General features: G+C 42.9%; 1 protein-coding gene across 4 annotated transcripts in view; it reads left to right on the plus strand.

Annotated features, from left to right (window-relative positions):
- The window catches only part of LOC144822416 (multidrug and toxin extrusion protein 2-like), a 1,067,040-nt gene that overhangs the window by 197,527 nt on the left and 847,816 nt on the right, over positions 1–21,697 (plus strand). For all 4 annotated transcript variants that reach the window (XM_078679900.1, XM_078679899.1, XM_078679901.1 and 1 more), the window contains exons 3-4: positions 11,487–11,531; positions 15,816–15,913. In XM_078679900.1, the coding sequence (XP_078536026.1) occupies positions 11,487–11,531; positions 15,816–15,913 (143 nt within the window). The remainder of the gene's footprint in view (positions 1–11,486; positions 11,532–15,815; positions 15,914–21,697) is intronic.

Here is a 21,697-nt window from a genome sequence, read left to right on the forward strand (position 1 = left end):
TTTCAGCCCATGGGGCATTGCCCCGGCTTTCTTCAGGACCATAGACAGAAATGCTACTGCAACTATAAGTGAAGTGTTAAATCAAAAACAGAGAATGTACTAAGAAATAGGTACATATCTACCAGGAACCATCACATTTGAATGCCCACTGGAAGGAGAGAAGGAGAGAAGGACATCTTCTTCCTAAAAAACAAAATTTGTTTTACAACAACACCATCTTACACATATACATCCACATAAATACACACAGACCGCACAGACAGAACACACCTGCATGAATGATTCGCATTCAGCGTAATATGAAAAGCATAATAGCTCAAACAACATGAGGCATTTCCTCATGGTGCTACTCACCCAGCTTTGTGTGGGTGAAGACCTCACCTCACCCGGCAACCGCTCGGGAGTATGAGGCCCCGCTCTATAGTGTAGAAAAAAGGAGACCATGAGTACACAACTCTATAGTATCCAAGCCAATTGCTCTACACAAAAACCTAACAGACGTGTGATAGTAACCCAACTGTTCAACCCTAAATAAACCTACATTAATGTCCAAAAGACGTTTGGAAAACACAAATACTGTAGTGCCCTTATTATCATAGGACACGAAAAGGTACTCATGTTAGCCTCTGAGTGTGTTCTTAATAGGTCATGAAAAACTGCCTAGAATCATAGTATATAATTATGAGTGCCCCAGAAATAGTAATTGGGACTGTCCATAGTGAAGGGCTATCCAAATACCCAACGACATAGAGCAATAAAGTCCTCGCTAAGACCCAGAGTCTAATGGGCTTATCTCCACTTTGTAACTGAATGGGACGAGGATAAGGGACCTTTGGGTAATGGCTGTTGTTGCAGGTAATTGGGTTTTTGTACCTTTTGTTAGCTTGAAATGCATCCTTGCATCCAAAATAGACACGAGGATGCATTTCACACAAAAATGTACCTTTAAGTGTCAGGTTTGCACTTTGTGTAAATTACATGTAATTTCACGTAATTATGAAAAAAACAAATGACGCATATTTCGCATATCTCATCTCAGTCATACCTGAAGAGAGAACTATTACAGGCAATAGAATCACCTCAGCTCTCATGTGAAGATCAGTGTGGATGCAAGCAAGCGCTGACTCCTCTGTAGATTTTCCTAACCCTTAGTTTCGAGAGATCTGCATCTGTTTATTAGGTGTGAAGTGCTGTAAACTAATATGTTAGTAATATTAACCGCATGCGTGCGGCCGTTTTTCCCGCGGTATGCGGCAATTTGCGAATTACCGCGTTACATGACGAGCTCAGCTCGTCATCAGCACACGGTAGGTAACGCTGATGACGAGCTGAGCTCGTCATCAGCTTGGAATGGGTTAAAAAACAGATAGACAACCAATACTCGACTTCCAGGCAGCAAGTCGACCCACCAGTCTTACATTTCTGCAGCTGAGCTAAACATAAAACCACAAAGCCTTCAATCAAGTCAGGAATACAAGGAATGTTTGACAATTGGTAATTAGGTAGTGATATGTGATTACATCACCCAAAACAAGCATTGGCAAAGCCAATTGGCCTCGGCAATCTGAGAGCTGTATGTGTTGTCAATATTAATGCGTTTTTGTATGCCACTGTCAATAGTGGCAGTCCACAAAATAACACAGGCAAGTCACAAAAATATCACAGGCACATTTTCTTTCTATTTCACCTCGATTTTGGGTAGGAATAAGATTCAGAGTTAATAACGCATGTGCATTGCACTGAGTTGTGTTTTATGTTTGTTTAAGTTTGACACTGTCTATGGCCTCTAAATGTTTTAAACATGCACAAGATAGTGCAGGTTTTACTAAACTTCTCCTGGGTTTGTTAATAACCATTGGAGAGCTGTTGATGCATTAAGTACAAAATAATTATCCCTGTTCGATTTTGTAGTTTATTTAGGAAAGAAATTCACATTTTAATACAAAACAAGATTAAAGGGGTACAGTACAGACATGACAATCTGACGTGAAAATGAGTCATTGGAAAATGAAATGATGCCATAGTGAACTACTGGACATATAGAACTTTTGCGGTGACAAAAGAGAGAACAATGGTAACAAAATGAATAATGAACCATCACCATCGAGAGGAAAATAAAACTACATTGAAAATACATCAGTAAAAAACTCTAATTAGAAAAATGTAAAAATTATCTAAACTTGAATCTGGGAAGCCGCTCTCCGTAGCCGTCATTTTGGAACACCGCACTTCTGGCTGTGTGGCCAGTTGCTGGCCTGAGAATACCAACTCTTAATCAGCGGTTGATGTGCATTAAAAAAAGTATGGGAACTGTGATGCTGCATTCAATGGGGTGGGGTCAGTGAGTGTGGGTCAAAGGCGTGGGTAAAAATACAAAATATTTTATACTTTGTTGGGTGTTTCACCATCAGGCAGCTAATATACAATAATGAGCAGCTTAAACGCAAAATACATTTTTAAAAGTTGTTACTGTGGGAAATGCACTCTAGTAGATTATAAAAGCTTGCCCCTTAAAATTCTGTGTGTAACCGTAGAGCCTTGATTCTTGAGCAAACAGCCTGCCTCTTCAAAATCCTGCAGGGATAGCATATGGGCAACACTGCTTGCTTCAGCTCTGCTTTGTGCATCTTGTTAAAAATAAAATGAGACACTGCATGCTGTACAAAAAGCAGAACCATGTGCATGGCACCATATGTAAAGTAACATCTAGGTTTGTGAGAGAGATGGGGGAGGTGCCTGGAGAGAACAGGAGGGGGGGGATGGAGAAAAGATAAACAATAAAAGACGAGGAGAGGGGGAGCAAACAATTACAATAAGCATCATGTCACATAGTTGGAGTGGAAGAAGAGGTGCTGTTTGCAATGAGGACAGAGAGCCTTGGTTGGTTAAGGGGCTTATTGGTATGCAAAGCTGCATCTCCCTGGGCTGTCGCTAAGTTCATGCTTCTAAAGAGCAACAGCGAAACCAAGCCACTTAATATTTCATTGAATCGATGGAACAGCATTACACGCATATCTCAGCTATGAGCCAACAGATTATACGGTAAACTCAGAGGGATTAGTCTGCCTCACCAAGTCCCCAGTACTGGATGTTGGTGCTCACCATGCACCTCTGTACAAATCCATGGATGAAACACTTGCGGCAGTGGGGTGGGGTGCCCCACATCAAAAGAAAATAAAGTTGCTGATCCGCTATTAGAATGTACTAAGGTTTGCTTTTCAAGTTAGTGATTCTGAACCTCTGCTCTCTAATGTGCAGTAACTAAAATTGCGCAGAAGTAGGTAATCTAGGAATAAAGCACTACACGAAAACATTAAACAGCTTAGATGAGAAGAGAGGCAGGGGAGATTTCCAGACTGCTTGAAAAATGTAAAATAGGAAGAAATGCGCTAACATTTACCCAATCACTTTAAAGCCAGAGAAGGAAAAGGTGCCCTCAGAAAACAACGTCTGACATTTTATCTTTGTCTTTGAATGCACTGCAAATGGGACGAGATAAGAACCAGATTTACAAGCCTGGTTAACGGAGCTCATAGCCAGTGAAATTACGACCTGTCTTCAACAAAGAAAAAAGAGTTCCAAAAACATTTCCTACAGTTCCTTGAGTAGGACTAAACACAGGAAAAGGTATGATGCAGGCATGCCATGGACAAATGGGAATGAAGAATTGGAGTGCAATGATGGAATCAGGAAATGGGCAGCCCATGGGTGGGCTGATGCCCAAAAAGTATATACAACATGTCTCTTCAAAACAGCACACCAGCACACGTGCTGTCTAGAGCCGGGACCTAAAAACATCACATCTGCTTAATTCAGACACTCTGTTCATCACCACCCCCCTTTTCTGAATCGTTTTTGGCCACTATAGGTGTGGCAGGGTATACTCAGACATGAGTCCCTTGCTCACTGCTCCATCAGGATTCAAGCAAGCCGGGCAGACGACGGCTGAAATGCCAGAAACCGGTCCCCGGAAGCTTGTCTCCTTTCTGGTGAAGAATTGGCTTGGTAGTTTGGTCTGCCCTGTTCCCATGATGCACTGGGCCAGGGACAGACTAATTTGCATATAGCCAGGTTCTGAGCTGGGATGGGGCAGTGAGCTAAATAACGGTGATGGATCAAGCCCTGATCTTTGGACTGGGTAAGAGTGGTCTGCTTAATTCAGACACTCTGTTCATCACCACCCCCTTTTCTGAATCGTTTTTGGCCACTATAGGTGTGGCAGGGTATACTCAGACATGAGTCCCTTGCTCACTGCTCCATCAGGATTCAAGCAAGCCGGGCCGACGACGGCTGAAATGCCAGAAACCGGTCCCCGGAAGCTTGTCTCCTTTCTGGTGAAGAATTGGCTTGGTAGTTTGGTCTGCCCTGTTCCCATGATGCACTGGGCCAGGGACAGACTAATTTGCATATAGCCAGGTTCTGAGCTGGGATGGGGCAGTGAGCTAAATAACGGTGATGGATCAAGCCCTGATCTTTGGACTGGGTAAGAGTGGTCTGCTTAATTCAGACACTCTGTTCATCACCACCCCCTTTTCTGAATCGTTTTTGGCCACTATAGGTGTGGCAGGGTATACTCAGACATGAGTCCCTTGCTCACTGCTCCATCAGGATTCAAGCAAGCCGGGCCGACGACGGCTGAAATGCCAGAAACCGGTCCCCGGAAGCTTGTCTCCTTTCTGGTGAAGAATTGGCTTGGTAGTTTGGTCTGCCCTGTTCCCATGATGCACTGGGCCAGGGACAGACTAATTTGCATATAGCCAGGTTCTGAGCTGGGATGGGGCAGTGAGCTAAATAACAGTGATGGATCAAGCCCTGATCTTTGGACTGGGTAAGAGTGGTCTGCTTAATTCAGACACTCTGTTCATCACCACCCCTTTTTCTGAATCGTTTTTGGCCACTATAGGTGTGGCAGGGTATACTCAGACATGAGTCCCTTGCTCACTGCTCCATCAGGATTCAAGCAAGCCGGGCCGACGACGGCTGAAATGCCAGAAACCGGTCCCCGGAAGCTTATCTCCTTTCTGGTGAAGAATTGGCTTGGTAGTTTGGTCTGCCCTGTTCCCATGACGCACTGGGCCAGGGACAGACTAATTTGCATATAGCCAGGTTCTGAGCTGGGATGGGGCAGTGAGCTAAATAACGGTGATGGATCAAGCCCTGATCTTTGGACTGGGTAAGAGTGGTCTGCTTAATTCAGACACTCTGTTCATCACCACCCCCTTTTCTGAATCGTTTTTGGCCACTATAGGTGTGGCAGGGTATACTCAGACATGAGTCCCTTGCTCACTGCTCCATCAGGATTCAAGCAAGCCGGGCCGACGACGGCTGAAATGCCAGAAACCGGTCCCCGGAAGCTTGTCTCCTTTCTGGTGAAGAATTGGCTTGCTAGTTTGGTCTGCCCTGTTCCCATGATGCACTGGGCCAGGGACAGACTAATTTGCATATAGCCAGGTACTGAGCTGGGATGGGGCAGTGAGCTAAATAACGGTGATGGATCAAGCCCTGATCTTTGGACTGGGTAAGAGTGGTCTGCTTAATTCAGACACTCTGTTCATCACCACCCCCTTTTCTGAATCGTTTTTGGCCACTATAGGTGTGGCAGGGTATACTCAGACATGAGTCCCTTGCTCACTGCTCCATCAGGATTCAAGCAAGCCGGGACAACGACGGCTGAAATGCCAGAAACCGGTCCCCGGAAGCTTGTCTCCTTTCTGGTGAAGAATTGGCTTGGTAGTTTGGTGTGCCCTGTTCCCATGATGCACTGGGCCAGGGACAGACTAATTTGCATATAGCCAGGTTCTGAGCTGGGATGGGGCAGTGAGCTAAATAACGGTGATGGATCAAGCCCTGATATTTGGACTGGGTAAGAGTGGTCTGCTTAATTCAGACACTCTGTTCATCACCACCCCCTTTTCTGAATCGTTTTTGGCCACTATAGGTGTGGCAGGGTATACTCAGACATGAGTCCCTTGCTCACTGCTCCATCAGGATTCAAGCAAGCCGGGCCGACGACGGCTGAAATGCCAGAAACCGGTCCCCGGAAGCTTGTCTCCTTTCTGGTGAAGAATTGGCTTGGTAGTTTGGTCTGCCCTGTTCCCATGATGCACTGGGCCAGGGACAGACTAATTTGCATATATCCATGTTCTGAGCTGGGATGGGGCAGTGAGCTAAATAACGGTGATGGATCAAGCCCTGATCTTTGGACTGGGTAAGAGTGGTCTGCTTAATTCAGACACTCTGTTCATCACCACCCCCTTTTCTGAATCGTTTTTGGCCACTATAGGTGTGGCAGGGTATACTCAGACATGAGTCCCTTGCTCACTGCTCCATCAGGATTCAAGCAAGCCGGGCCGACGACGGCTGAAATGCCAGAAACCGGTCCCCGGAAGCTTGTCTCCTTTCTGGTGAAGAATTGGCTTGGTAGTTTGGTCTGCCCTGTTCCCATGATGCACTGGGCCAGGGACAGACTAATTTGCATATATCCAGGTTCTGAGCTGGGATGGGGCAGTGAGCTAAATAACGGTGATGGATCAAGCCCTGATCTTTGGACTGGGTAAGAGTGGTCTGCTTAATTCAGACACTCTGTTCATCACCACCCCCTTTTCTGAATCGTTTTTGGCCACTATAGGTGTGGCAGGGTATACTCAGACATGAGTCCCTTGCTCACTGCTCCATCAGGATTCAAGCAAGCCGGGCCGACGACGGCTGAAATGCCAGAAACCGGTCCCCGGAAGCTTGTCTCCTTTCTGGTGAAGAATTGGCTTAGTAGTTTGGTCTGCCCTGTTCCCATGATGCACTGGGCCAGGGACAGACTAATTTGCATATAGCCAGGTTCTGAGCTGGGATGGGGCAGTGAGCTAAATAACGGTGATGGATCAAGCCCTGATCTTTGGACTGGGTAAGAGTGGTCTGCTTAATTCAGACACTCTGTTCATCACCACCCCCTTTTCTGAATCGTTTTTGGCCACTATAGGTGTGGCAGGGTATACTCAGACATGAGTCCCTTGCTCACTGCTCCATCAGGATTCAAGCAAGCCGGGCCGACGACGGCTGAAATGCCAGAAACCGGTCCCCGGAAGCTTGTCTCCTTTCTGGTGAAGAATTGGCTTAGTAGTTTGGTCTGCCCTGTTCCCATGATGCACTGGGCCAGGGACAGACTAATTTGCATATAGCCAGGTTCTGAGCTGGGATGGGGCAGTGAGCTAAATAACGGTGATGGATCAAGCCCTGATCTTTGGACTGGGTAAGAGTGGTCTGCTTAATTCAGACACTCTGTTCATCACCACCCCCTTTTCTGAATCTAAAAACATCACAGGCATGGGATGCTGTGACACCCAAGATAAAAAAATGCTTAAAGAAAATTAAAAGAAATAAATGAAAGAAGTACGATGACCCAAGGATCCCGTTGAAAAAATAAAACAGAGTAGACAACGCAATCGTATCATCTATTGGGAAATAAATAAATAAAGTAAACAATATCATATTACAATGAAATATTTCATGCCTTATTTGCAGCAAATAGTGGAAATACTCCATGATTAATAATTGAGTAATTAATGGATCCAAAGTAACGTGGAACAAATTATGATCAATAAGGCAATGTATTGTCTTTACTTCATTTCGTTAAGGAAAAGGAACAATAAATGGTAAAATATAGGCCTGTGCGGTGAACTTTGCTCCATTCGCGGAGCTTGCAGAGTTTTCTGCACTCCGCAATCCACAGAGCTCGCGGAGTGCAGAAAACTCCTCTTAGGGATGTGCAGCAGAGTTTTTTCCCCGCTTGCGATCGCCAATAGTAAGTTCGCAATCACGGACGGTAAGTCTGCGAGTGTGAGCTGCCACTCGGGTAGTAGAAATTTCTACTACCCGAGCTGCAGGAATACCAGCACAAACTGCAGTTCGCACTGCACTCCGCCACTTTCCATCTTTCACAGTGCACACAACACCTGGCCTGATTTTTAAGAGAGGCGGAGATCTCCCTGCAGGTGATTGTAGATAGGGACTGAATTTTTCTGCAGGGGGATATCTGGGCAGGCCCGTGGGCCCCTATTCCGCCTTTGCAGGGGTTGCCCTCGGGGGTGGGGAAGACCGACTATTCTCCACCTCTTTGTGGCAGACAGTCAGTGCAAATCCTGAAAGTCTAATCAAGCTATATATAATTGCACTCGCAGGGCCCTGACGGTGTCCCCCCCCACCCTAGTAGGGGACCTTAGGTGTAGAGCTTGCCTGCTAGACTGACATGAACACCTTGCTGGCAGGACAGGCACACATCTTCCCTTACGGAAAACTTGCTTTACGGTAATGCAGTTAACATTAGTTTAAATAGCTTGCCCACACCCCCTACACTGCTTCTAAAAGCAATTGCATGTTCACCTTTAGGCTTATTTTTGTCCATCATCGAAGCTGAGAATCAGCCTGATATGCTCTGATTGTGGGAAAAAAGGGTGAATTTCTTGCATTTTGTGCACCATGCAGGAATTTCACTCACAGGTATTAAAATGTTTAGAAAAACTAAATAGTCCATCATGCAATACAATGCAAGGTACTGACGTTAGTAGTTGAAATGCTCCTTGATCTGTACAAACAAAATAATAATTCGGCAAACCATCACACTAGGAACAAAGAACTGGGATGGACAAGAAAGATTTTGAGTCATAAGCAAGTGGCGGACACAAAGCCCACTCTATGTCTATATTGGTCACAACAGAGCTGTTTACTGACAGACATGTAAGGGTCTCTGTAGGCACAAGCTAAACAGATGAGAAAAGATTGCTGTTTGGTAGTATTCAGATGGAGCAAAGCTGTGTTCTCATTGCCCAACGTATGAACCAGTGGTGTGGGCATTGTACATTTTGTTGTAAATTTTGATCCAAAATACATTCTACTTTTTTTCATTCTTGCTGCAATCAGTCCTGAATGATATGCTGGATATTTAAACTTGAGATGGTTGTATACTCGCCTGTTGCAGTCCCACACAGAACAATGCTTGTAGAATCAAAAAACTCTAAGCACACAACCGCAAAAACCAAATATACATGATTAATAAAATATGACTAGAAATGGCAAAGTATGTAGATCTTGGCTATAAAAGGCCTAGCTTTTTGCCTGCATTGCCGCTAATCTTGAACTGGGGTTTCTTTGAAAGAAAACCCTTTCCAAGATGGCCAACAGTGTGTGCAAGTATGCATCTTGACGTGTGCGCCTAACATATGCACGCACATGAGTCATGAATCATGGTGGTCTAGTTAGAAAGGTGAATTCAATATGAAAATGCTATCAAGTACCCAGACAACACTTGCAGTTAATAGACCCTCGTATAAAAAAAAAAAAGTTATCAAAGGGAGAGTGATGGGGAGTGGGGCAGGAAGCATCTGGAAACTGATTAGTAAAATAGTTCAATACTGAGAAAATAGCAGGGAGCGAGTAAACATATGTATTCTCAAGCAGGGCTAAAAACAAAACAAAAGCAGTCCAATTATGCATAGGAAAAATACAACACATCTAATCAGAACACATTGACACTGAAATGATTCTGGGTAGGACAGACACAGGGATTGTTAATAATGCCATTGAATCAAGAGCAGCGAAGTGATATAGACAACAAAGTCATCCACTCATGAACGAGGGGCTGTTCCAAAATCCGCTTTGAATATATTATGTAATGGAAATATTGGTTCTGCCTTCAGACAGCTAAAGTTGATTGTAGCTGAGACTAAAAGCTGTTATTGAAATATGATTTACTAAAAATCTTCAAGATTCTTCAAATGAATACCATTGTGATTATGATTTGTGGAGTCCAGAATGGCAAGTAAAAATGTACCTTGAGACCATATAGTAGTTTAAATGAATGTCTTCTTCTACATGCATGATGTAGTGCAGAATAGAAATTCTGACGTTATTAGACAGATTTCCCTTCCAAATCAAGTTCAGTTATCCTCACTGACAGCTAGTGGTAATGACTTAGATAAACAAGCACTGGCACATGTCTGTTTTTTGGCTTTGTCAGTGCTTCCTTTGTTTTGCCAAGGCTCTTGATTATTTATTGTTCGGGGAGCTGGTGGCCTTCTCCGACAGGAAAAAAAATATAGCTAAAAGCTAAAACATTTTGCTCTCAAAAAGCATGAGTTTCCAATGTAGTCACCAACATTGATGGAACTACTTTGTGTGATCATGTGTTCTTCATGAACTCCAGTCACAGTGAAGTTACCTAGTGGATAAAGGGGGCTGTCGTACTGCCCATGCCGTATTCTGTAGTGGGCAGAATTGAAATATGAATGACACAACAACAGACCAGTGGATGAAGAGGGCTGACAAATAGGTAATGTAAGTGAGTATATCATGAATATACATTTTACAAAATCAACAGGTTTTAGCTATTGCCAGCCCCAATAAGTACAAACTCCTTTAATGAAAGATTCAAGAAATTCAACCAGTGCTTCATTTGTAAAAGAAAGTGTACATGCGCCTGGAGCTCTGATCAGAAGCCGCCAGCCAGAGCAATTAAACATTGGCACACTTAATACCAAGACTAGCAGTCTTAAATCCACCTCATATCGTTTTAATTTACTACAAGACACTCCCTGCTCTCGTATCTCACTCTTGCAGGTCCCTGTTTTCTCCTTTTGTGACAGTTTTGCCCGTCTTTCTCATTCTCCATCTTCCCATTTGGTGTGTTTTTCCCTAATTCCGAAAAAAAAGTGCTGGTTCCCAAAAATAATTGCCAGTGCCCCCCACCGACAAACATCGACTCAAATGTAGTACTGAAGACATCTAAGCTGGATTTCCAAAATGAGGGGTTTAAATGGCTAACCTAACCTACTTTAAACAAGAACATCAATTTCACAGACACTTTGAAGCAAGACGCTAAAGCCACAATGGTTACAGCCCAGCCAAAATAAACTTCTTCTCTAAATTAGAGACAACAGTAAATATATGAGCCCTCTTTTAGGAAGATTTAAGAATTGAGATACAATTTAGATTCAAGCTAATTCCTACTCCTAAGGTTTGATAAAAATTATTGTCATTTATACCACCACTGCAGAGAAAAACTTAAATCTAGTGGATGCGTTTTTGGCCACCCTTGTAATCATAAATTCAATTTGTTCTACATTTTGAAGAGGTGACTCTATGGAGGCCAGTGGAAATCTTTGTAACATCAATGCCGCTATGCATTCATAAGTATTTTCATGCACATTTTACAGTATTTGTCAGATGAATATCTTGTTCCCCCGTTCCACAGTTGGAATAATGAATTACATGGAAATGCCTTGTCAGTCAGAAGATGCCTTCTTCTACAGCAAATTCCGCGTTAAGTATGCTGTCTTTACCCTCAATCACATAAAAGAGACCAAGGGAAAAGGACACACTTATAAACACTTTTGTCCTGCATTGAAGGCAGGATACTCCTGTTGCTTTGTAACACACTAATTTGCTTACATGTCTTGTGAACTCAATTAAAAATTATGTTTCGGCTTTTTGTGTTGTAGGAGAGGTTTGTTTCACAACTGCAATGGAGCTTTTTGCAAAACCAGGTACAAATTCTATGTAATTTTCCTTGTGTATTCAGAACTGATTTATCTTTGCTGAATCCATGTCACTTTTGCCAAATGTGAAAACCGTGTATCAGAATTGAACCCATTAACTGACAGAGAAGCCACATATCAATAGAGTGACTCGTCCTACACACCTTTACCTGCACTCAGGTCCCACCTTCACTATGGTCTTCTCTTTCTTGTTACTTGGAAACAAAAAGCTCTTGTGCCATCTCTCTGGCTGATAATGTACCCCGTAAGGTAGGTTGTTGGGCTGTACACTTGTTGCATTTGTATATATGTTTATAATATACACCTAACAAGATTGAATCTGATCAAGATAAAATCACTATCATTGTTAAAATCATTATCACCAACATTATCATAATATGGTCCTATAAAGCACTAAACACAGAAATAGGCAATTAATCGCTAAAAAACACAAATACAAGTGTACTTTGAGCCTTTCCAAAGGGTAGGAGTCAGTGGGGTGTACTCACAAAGGTACATTTTCACATGAATAAATCTACAGGTGTATAAATATTTTTAAACTTTGCAGTAAATTACAAAGTGTAGAGTTGCATGTCTTCACCTCCTGAAACACGTGGTGAAGCCAAATTAATGAATATAAAGTTATTACAGACGAAAAGGTCCCAAATAATTGTAGCTCAGACCTGGAAAAGTCCAGCACCACACATGGCCAACCATTGGTACTGCAACACCCTCCCATAGACAGAGGGCAGGAACTTAAAATAGAACCCCTTCATATATAATGTAAAAAAATAATTTATTTTCACTTTTGATATTATATTTTATCAAATGGAATTATATATAAATGAAAAGTAAATATTATTTTATGATGAAATATTTAAAAACTTTTCAAATTGAAAAATGTAACTTGATTTTTATAATTTGTAATGTATAAGTAGGCACACACATTTTACTTCTGGTGGGATTTAAACATTAATTATAAGTTAACCTAATTTAATGCATTTAAATAATTAAATATTGAATCTAAAATTAAGTTAATGGGGTAAGGTTATGAGTAACATGTTATACATAGGCAGAATTCTCTGCTCCTGGGGTGGAGATCTCACTATGGTAAAGTATAGGAAAAATGCTAACTATCAATATAATTTAATTGTATATATTTATTGTATTCATTTATTTATTTTGAATGTAAAACAAAATTAAAAAATGCTTTATTGCATGTTGCATTGCATTATTAACTATATTTTGAAATAAATATGTCATTCACTTATATTGCATTGAATTAAAATTATTTGCTAAAGATTCATTAAGGAAAATCCATCCCCACTGTTTGTACTTATTATGCTTTAAAAATTACAAAATGTAATGCTAGACCTGTAAGCCTTAGTGTGGTCTTCCCACAAACCTTTTGACTTCCTCCTCCACTTTTGCTGATCTTGTTTTTGTTTGCCTTAGTACTCTGTGCACAGATTTTACAAGTACTATCTTTATCCACTTCGAGTGCAGACATAAAGATTAGGAGTGGGCGTAGCGCTCCGCTCCGTCCACGGAGTGTGCGTAGTGTTGCCCACTTCGCGATTCGCAAAGTAGGCGTAGTAGGCAACACTACGCACACACCATTGCGGAGCGAAGTTGCCTGCCACCCGCCTCCCTCCCGCCCTCTTGTAATTGCCCTCGAAATGATTTTAAATATTGTAAAATAATTAAAACGACTTACCTGACATGCAGCGTCCCGGGGCTCCCTCTTCCTAGTTTCTCGCCACTTCTTCCTGACAAATGCGCATGAGGAAGAGGGAGCCCCGGGACTACAATAGGTTGGGCCCTGTTACCACCTGGTTTTGATTCATGGTAAAATGCACGCGCAAACAGGTCATTTTGCGTGCACTCACTAATTGCGACTAGTCTGTTCATGTAGATTTGCGAATCGCAAATAGGGAGTCACTATTTAAGGGACTCAAATATCCGACTGCATTTTTTTTCTGCTCAGTAATCTGTAGCATTGCAAAATCGTATTTGTGACTACCTAGCGTACAACACATATGGGTCCTTTTACATGCGCAAAGCTTTACCACCATTTTGCAAGTCACAAAACAGTTGTACATCTGGCCGTGAGTCTGAATCACGATGAGCTTTACTTGTACAGAGCTAAGTGCCTGTTTTATTTGCCTGCAGGGCATTAGGCGAATTCATTTGACCCAATATTTCTATGAGTTAGTGGTTTATTTTCAGACAATACAGCTTGGAAACTGTGAGCAAGGTTCACCTCTTTCACTTTCTGAGCTGCGCTGTCTGAATATAAAATAATCTCTGAGAAATATTGATTGAAATGAATTTAATTTAAGTCCTGCAGGCACATAAAACAGTCACTTGGCTCTGAGCCGACCAAATCATCATGATACAGCCTCTGTCTTTAGTGGTTGTCTTGGGGAGAACGTGCCTTTGGTTTTCCACTCCTCAGTGGAGCCTGAGTTATAGTACACAAGCATGTGTTATATTTTTAAATTAACCCTTTTTTTGTGTGCCTAAACAGATGTGCATGCAGCTGGGTTAGCAAGCAAAAGTTGCATGTTAGGGGAGAGGATCTAAATCAGCTTAAAGACGCCCTGCAGGGCTACCACTTAGCTGATGTCCAGCGCAGCTCAGATGCAGAGAGGAGGCAACGCTAGGTGATAGGTGTACTTTAAAGGTCACTAACAAAACATAGGCATGCATAAGTGACTCAGCCGCATGCAAAAACAATTTGTAAATAATCTGACAGTTATATATTCTGAGTTTTAGACATGTTTACATGATATTTCCCAATCGAATTCTTATTATGCATGAACAAACCTTTTTAAATCGTATTTATTATATTCATCAGCATTATTATTGGTCTAATTTAGATTTGAGCAGTGACATTAAAGACTGCCGTGCAAAGGAAATATTAAGGGCCAGATGTACAAATTATACTGGTTACAATGTGCAACCAACTTTTTTTGTACCAGAAAAGAATTTTATGAGCTGACCTATGTATTGATTCGGAGCTCTGTAAAATTTTGATTTGTAGTTCGCTGTAATCCAAATTACCTCATAAATATTAATCAGGTAGGTTGCAAATAGCCACACACTTCTACTGGGGCCCTCGCATGGATGGTGGCCTGCTAGGGTCAGCAACCCACCATGTCTGTGATTGCATTTGATAACATTGATATGTTTAAATGTAGCCCACTTTCTTTAAAGGAAATAAATGCTGTGTTTAGAAAAAAAGGTATACTTTTTTAAAGTTTGTTTGTGATTTGGTAGTGGTCCCACGGGTCACAGCCTACTCCCCAACAAACCTTTATTTAACATTCACAAAGGAGAAGGGGTCCATTGGGGACGGAAACTCCGAATCAGAGTGTTTCCTCCTATAATAATGCTTTGTCCATCTGGACCTAGGGCCTCATTTATGAGAAATGACGCATCGCTGCGTGAAAGCAGCAATGCGTCACTTCTCAGTGCGCACTCCTTGCGACATTCCTGATGCGTCATATTTAATGTATGACGCATCATGTCGCAAGGAGTTACAGATACGTCAGTATTTCTGACGTATCTGTAAGCGCAAAAGTGACGCATTGCTGGAGTGTGTCACAAAAGTGACGCAACTCCAGCAATGCGTCTTTTCACATGGGGCAAGCCCCATGTGAAAGGGCCTGCATCAGTCTTACACCTGCTGTGAGGCAGGCGCAAGATTTTGATGCAACGGCGTCCTAAAAGTGACGCACCGGCGGCGTAAAAGTGATGCAAGGCCTCATAAAAGAGGCCCCTAGTATCTTCTAGCAGAATTTCCTCCAGCTTGATTTTAACCCCTTGGGTGCTCATGTCGAGGTCAGCTCGTCATGAGCTACGGCGCTCCGGTGCTCATGACGAGCTGAGCTCATCATGACCGCGCCCGTTCCGTGGAACGCTCGCACGCTGGGCTGATTCCTCTGCTGTGCTGAACGTTCCATGGGAATGGGTGTGGCCATGACGAGCTCAGCTCGTCATGAGCACCGGAGCGCCGTAGCTCATGACGAGCTGACCTCGTCATGAGCACCGTGGTGCTCTACGCGCCCCCCGCCCCCCATGACAGCAGGGGAAACAGCCCCGCACGGAAAGGGTTAACGTAAGTAAAGTATAGTACATTTCAGCTGTACGTCCTCCACAAACCATAACATTTTCCACTCACACCCCTAAAAAAGGTATTTGCTACTTAATTGACATCTTTTATCTTAAACATTTTGCAAGCATCACAATGTCGTTTTTTTCACATTTCATTTTTTCCCTTCATTTTAGGGAATAACCGTTCCTCAGGTCTTCATAGGGATTACAGCAAACATAATTAATTGCATTCTGCATTATGTCTTCCTGTCTGTGCTGCATCTCGGTGTTCAGTAAGTACTACTTTATTTTTATAGACTTTTAGAAAAAAAGAGACACACCTTATGGTTAGGCGAGTAGCATATTATTTAGATGCTTGTACAGTATGTGTTTCATCCGTTCATTCAAAGGCTATCATATAAAAAACAAACTGTGCAAGTAAATTGAAATTATTGTGTTGCCAGGATAATTTTTGTCACTCCCTGCACATTTCCCCTGACAGCCAGGTAGTTCATGTATACCAATTTACCATCTGGAGTTGGAGAAAACAGGCAGATGTTCAATTAACCTCTTCAAAAGTTTACCAGAAAATGGATCCATGGTAGGAAGAGATAAGGTAGAGACAATCGGCACAGTTTCCTGGGTTCCTCCCACTCTTTCTCCAGAGTCAGCATAATCATAAGACATCTGGACTAGTGGTATTGTTAAAGGCTTTTATTAGAAGCCAAACTAGTGCATATACCAAATCAATTCAGCAAATATCACAGTTACAGTGGTAACAGACATTATGGAGAGCATAAAAATTATAAAAAGAATCCGCCACTAATATCAGTCATTACCCTTCAATCTGAGTCCCTGCTAACAAAAATTAGTGCTTATAAAGTATTCCATCATGAGATATTAAATACATCATCACATATCTGTTTGGTAAGGGCAGATTTCCCAAAGCTGGCAAGGGCAGGCCCCATCTCCGAGAGTCTTAGCCAGGATATTAACCAATATCCTTGGAGAAATTACCTCAGTGGATGTGAGCAGGTGCACTCATCAGTCTCAGAGAGGTCAAGGCCTCCCATTTATATTAATGTGCTGGTGGATTGTCAGAAGATGCATATATGGTGTCTTATAAAGGAAAGAAAAATAAACCTAAATAAAACAGTATAACATACATGAATATATGAACAAAAAACTCACTATCATGAAGTGGAAAACAAGCGATTCCTTAGTATATGTTTGCTTTCATAAATAGAAACAATCAACAATAGCCGTAGGCCTTAGGCCACCTTTGAATGGTGGGCCCCATTGTAACATAATGTGTAAACACACTGTTAGACCTGGTACCATTGTCATGAGTCTCCCTTACATTTTTCACTGTTGTCTTCTCTGTTTTGTATATGTTTTTGGTGGTTTACATGCTTTGAGCACTGTGCCACTGCTATTCAGTGCCACAGTGCGAGTGCTCCCAATTGTAAATTGTTGTAATGCATTAGTGACTCCATGATTGGCTTATTTTATTTGCTTGTCAGACCCTAGTACAGTGCACCATGTGTGCCCAGGGCCTGTAGATCAAATGCTACTAGTGGGCTTGCAGCACTGATTGTGCCACCCACAGAAGCAGCTCGTAAAGTGTATCTCAAGCCTGCCATTGCAGAGTCTGTGTGCAGTCTAGTACTGCCATGTCGACTTGGTAAGTGAACCCACTTACCAGTCCCTAAACCTTCCCTTTTGTACATGTTAGCCACCCCTATGGTAGGCCCAAGGGCATGGTGCATTGTAAGTAAGAGGTAGGACATGCTCTGATGTGTGTGGCATTTCCTGATAGTGAATTACAGCCAATTTCGTTTTTCACTATTGCAAGGCTACCTGTCCCCATAGGCCAGAATGGGAAGTTTGATTATAACATCGTATGATCCTAACTGACCCAGGGAACATGGTAGAAAAACGAATTTAGTGTGCCTGAACTCAGAATGATGTGTGTTATGAAAAAGGGTTAACCCAAATAGAGTCAGTGGGACCTGGGTAGCTGAGCGTTATAGACAGAATGGTCCCAGACTGGGAAGAAGTAAATAGATTCAGGACAAATTCATATAAATATAAAACAGTCAAAATAATGCATCAAAGAACAGTACGATGTTTTTATTCACAAGGTACCGACAAACCTATAACTGGTTTATGCGCTACAAGTATCAATTTTTTCAATTTTTCAATACATTTGTGCCCACATGCGCAACGCAAGAGGAAAGGGGGTGGGAGTGCTGTGAGGGGGTTTCAGTGAGAAGTGAAAAAAGGTTTTCTTCTTTGTGACAAACAATTAAATTAAATTTTTTATGTTTGTTAAACAATATTTCAGGTGGTTCCCCATAATGAGGCCACACATAACAGCTCTTGCGAGTCCAAACAATTATCCAAAACCAGTCTACTATTATAGCTGTGTTAATCTTGCTTGAGGGTAGGAGCTGGCACAAAAGGGACAGGTAGTCTACGTTTCGACCCTATGATGGGTAGGGAAAGTTGCCCTTACAAGGCGGGTCTTCATCAGGACAGAAGGTTGGAGTGGGCAGACTTCCTGGGGGGGGGACATTTTTTTTTTTAAAACAAAATTTTTACTGAGGGTCTCTTGGAGAGATCCCTATCTAGCCATTAGACGAGCCGCAGCCCGCTCGGTTTATTGTTTAAGAAATTCCACATACTGACCAAAGTGTTAGCACAGATAGGCCAACGTGTATGTATCAAACCCGGTGTGAAAGGAAACCTAACCTTATTAACTGTGTCTTAAAATCACCATTACTCCATAAGTGCATAACCCCAGTAGGGAATTCTTTTATACCACATATTTTTTCACCTCCAGGACCCCATTGTCGGGTGTCCCCGGAACCACGGTAAACTGCAATTTCAAACGTCTAAAAATCAAGGGAAGAGGAGATCGCGTTACAAAACACCTCCTCCATTGGACATCATGCTGCCGTGCCTGCATAGAAATATACTAACTTGGGATTTACCTGTAACCTTCTTTCTTGGGTCTGCTCGGATCTATTGGAATCGGGCGGTGTACACCTCGATGCTGCAATGAAAAAAGCGAACAGCTAACTTAGACCCGGGGTTCTACCGTTACGTACCTATTACCTCGTAATGCTGACCACTGAATCAAAAATGAATAACTAAGTTAGAGGAGACTCACCTATGCTCGGCAGATAAATCTGGAAATCAAGGGGGAACTCGTAAGATAAGTCAGAGTTACTCCTGACGGCGTATGATCGCGTTCAGAACCCTACGCGACTGACTGGTAACTAGGAAGTGTAGTTATGGGGCGTGTACCCAACGTGAGAGATCAGCACTGTAGAAAGACTCAGGGTTACGGGTTATTGGAAAGGAAGGTAGTCTCTCCCTGATACTGGAGACGTGAAAGATGTATCTCTACTCACGAAAATGGGTACATATGCCAATTAACAGAAATCAAGAAGCATCATCATTGATATATTATTAAAAGAAATTATTTTGGATAATTAGCGGCGCACTAGCCTCGCACGGCAGTGAAAGCCGCGTGTCCAACAATATAAAAACATTAGCTCAATTTGCCATATTTATGTAAGGTATATGATGAGAGATTGATCACCGGAGTTGTCAAAGGTCTTACCATCGGTAGTTCTTGCGGCGAGTTGACCTCTCCCCGTGTTCCTCTGGAGGGAAACAAACTTGTTTCACTCCTCGTCCTCTCCCGTTTTTGCTTTCCCACCCCGTTGGTGGGCCCTGTTGGCCCCTGTTGGTGCCTCTGTTCCAGTTGTTCCCACGCCCCCGTGGCGGTCTCCATGTGCCCTGTCCTAAAAAAGTAATTTGTTGATACGCTGGGTGGTATGGGTCTTGATACCCGTATGATGTGCTTGGGCCTGTTTGGTCAGATTCCTCACCGGAGCTATAGAAAGAGTCTGAGAAAGTGGTGTATGGTCGTCTCCCTCTGGGACATTACAAGTGTGGGAAATGTAAGGCCTGCCCACAAACTATTCAGACCAAAGAATTCATCTTCAAACAACATAAGATCAAACTCAAAGCTCACACTAACTGTAATACCATGAATGTCGTGTATTGCATCATCTGTCCATGTGATTTGATGTATGTTGGGCAGACGCAACAACGGGTAAAAACACGCTTCCTACAACACCGTAGTCGCATTAGATGCAGACTAACTGGAGCGCCCATGGTTGAACACTGTGAGAGTAAGGACCATACACCAGAAAGCCTGAAATGGATTGTCCTTGAACATGTAAATTTGGGTCCCAGGGGTGGTAACATCGCATCCATTCTCAATGTACGTGAGCTTAAGTGGATTACATCCTTTAAATCAATACAAAGCGGGCTGAATGAGTCAGAAAGAAGTTTTGTACAATTAGCCAACCTGTAATTCAATGATCTTTCCCTGTCTCTGAGCAGTATCCTCAACCTCTCTATCTATGTCTGGCTTGACATATGCAGTGTAAATGTTTGCGTGCATTGAACAATGATTAAGATTTTGTTGTACAAGGTGTTTTTAGATCGAGATGGCACTAATATACATGCTTTGTAGTCTTCACCACCCTGTGATGGTAGGTGCGCTACACGAGCATTGCCTTAAGTATACGGATCGATACTTACATAAATATGGCAAATTGAGCTAATGTTTTTATGTTGTTGGACACGCGGCTTTCACTGCCGTGCGAGGCTAGTGCGCCGCTAATTATCCGAAAGAATTTCTTTTAATAATATATCAATGATGATGCTTCTTGATTTCTGTTAATTGGCATATGTACCCATTTTCGTGAGTAGAGATACATCTTTCACGTCTCCAGTATCAGGGAGAGACTACCTTCCTTTCCAATGACCCGTAACCCTGAGTCTTTCTACAGTGCTGATCTCTCGCGTTGGGTACACGCCCCCTAACTACACTTCCTAGTTACCAGTCAGTCGCGTAGGGTTCTGAATGCGATCCCACGCCGTCAGGAGTAACTCTGACTGTCCTGAGCTCCACGAAGGCGGTCGCTCCCCCACGCTGCTCCCAGACCAGTACCTGACCTGACCTGGTATCGTAGCGCTGCTCGCACTGTAATTGCTGATAACACGAAAGCTGATCTCTGTGAACTGCAAGCATTGTCGCATTCTCGCGCTACTAAAGATTAATTGGATTATTAGGAGCGTTGTGCTTATTGTTGTCCAGTGCTGTTGTACTTTGCCTGATTGCCGATTTACGCCGAATTGTGCAGATTTATCTAGCGATCTCTGTACCATTGCTTTGCCTGTGCCCCAATATCGCCCTGATTGCCTTTTGGCTCGCTGCCATTTTATTTGTTGTCTGTTGTGCCTCCCAGCCCGGCTATCCGCCCCGCCCCTGCCTCCCAGCTGACCCTCCCTCCCACTACGAGATTATATCCTACCTTCCGCTTTAAGCGCTGTGACTGTCCTGAGCTCCACGAAGGCGGTCGCTCCCCCACGCTGCTCCCAGACCAGTACCTGACCTGACCTGATATCGTAGCGCTGCTCGCACTGTAATTGCTGATTACACGAAAGCTGATCTCTGTGAACTGCAAGCATTGTCGCATTCTCGCGCTACTAAAGATTAATTGGATTATTAGGAGCGTTGTGCCGCCAGACTGCGCTTAGTTTGCTTATTGTTGTCCAGTGCTGTTGTCCTTTGCCTGATTGCCGATTTACACCGAATTGTGCAGATTTATCTAGCGATCTCTGTACCATTGCTTTGCCTGTGCCCCAATATCGCCCTGATTGCCTTTTGGCTCGCTGCCATTTTATTTGTTGTCTGTTGTGCCTCCCAGCCCGGCTATCCGCCCCGCCCCCGCCTCCCAGCTGTGTGAGTACAAAAAAGGGGTTAGCCCTTACGAACTCCAGACCTGGGTCAGTGCAACATTACAAAAAATGGGGTTGGTCAGAGTTGAAGAATTTCAATTGGGCTTATAGAAAGCCAATTATTTAATGTTCAATGTTCACACAATCAACAACTTCGTTAAGAATATGTTCCTCATTAATTTAGACAATTCAATTCGAAGTATTTTGGCATTTATTTACGCAAAGTTTCAATCAAATTGCAGCCAAAGGTT

This window comes from Lissotriton helveticus, chromosome 3_1, assembly GCF_964261635.1.
Source record: "Lissotriton helveticus chromosome 3_1, aLisHel1.1, whole genome shotgun sequence".
In the NCBI taxonomy this organism is placed as follows: Eukaryota; Metazoa; Chordata; class Amphibia; order Caudata; family Salamandridae; genus Lissotriton; species Lissotriton helveticus.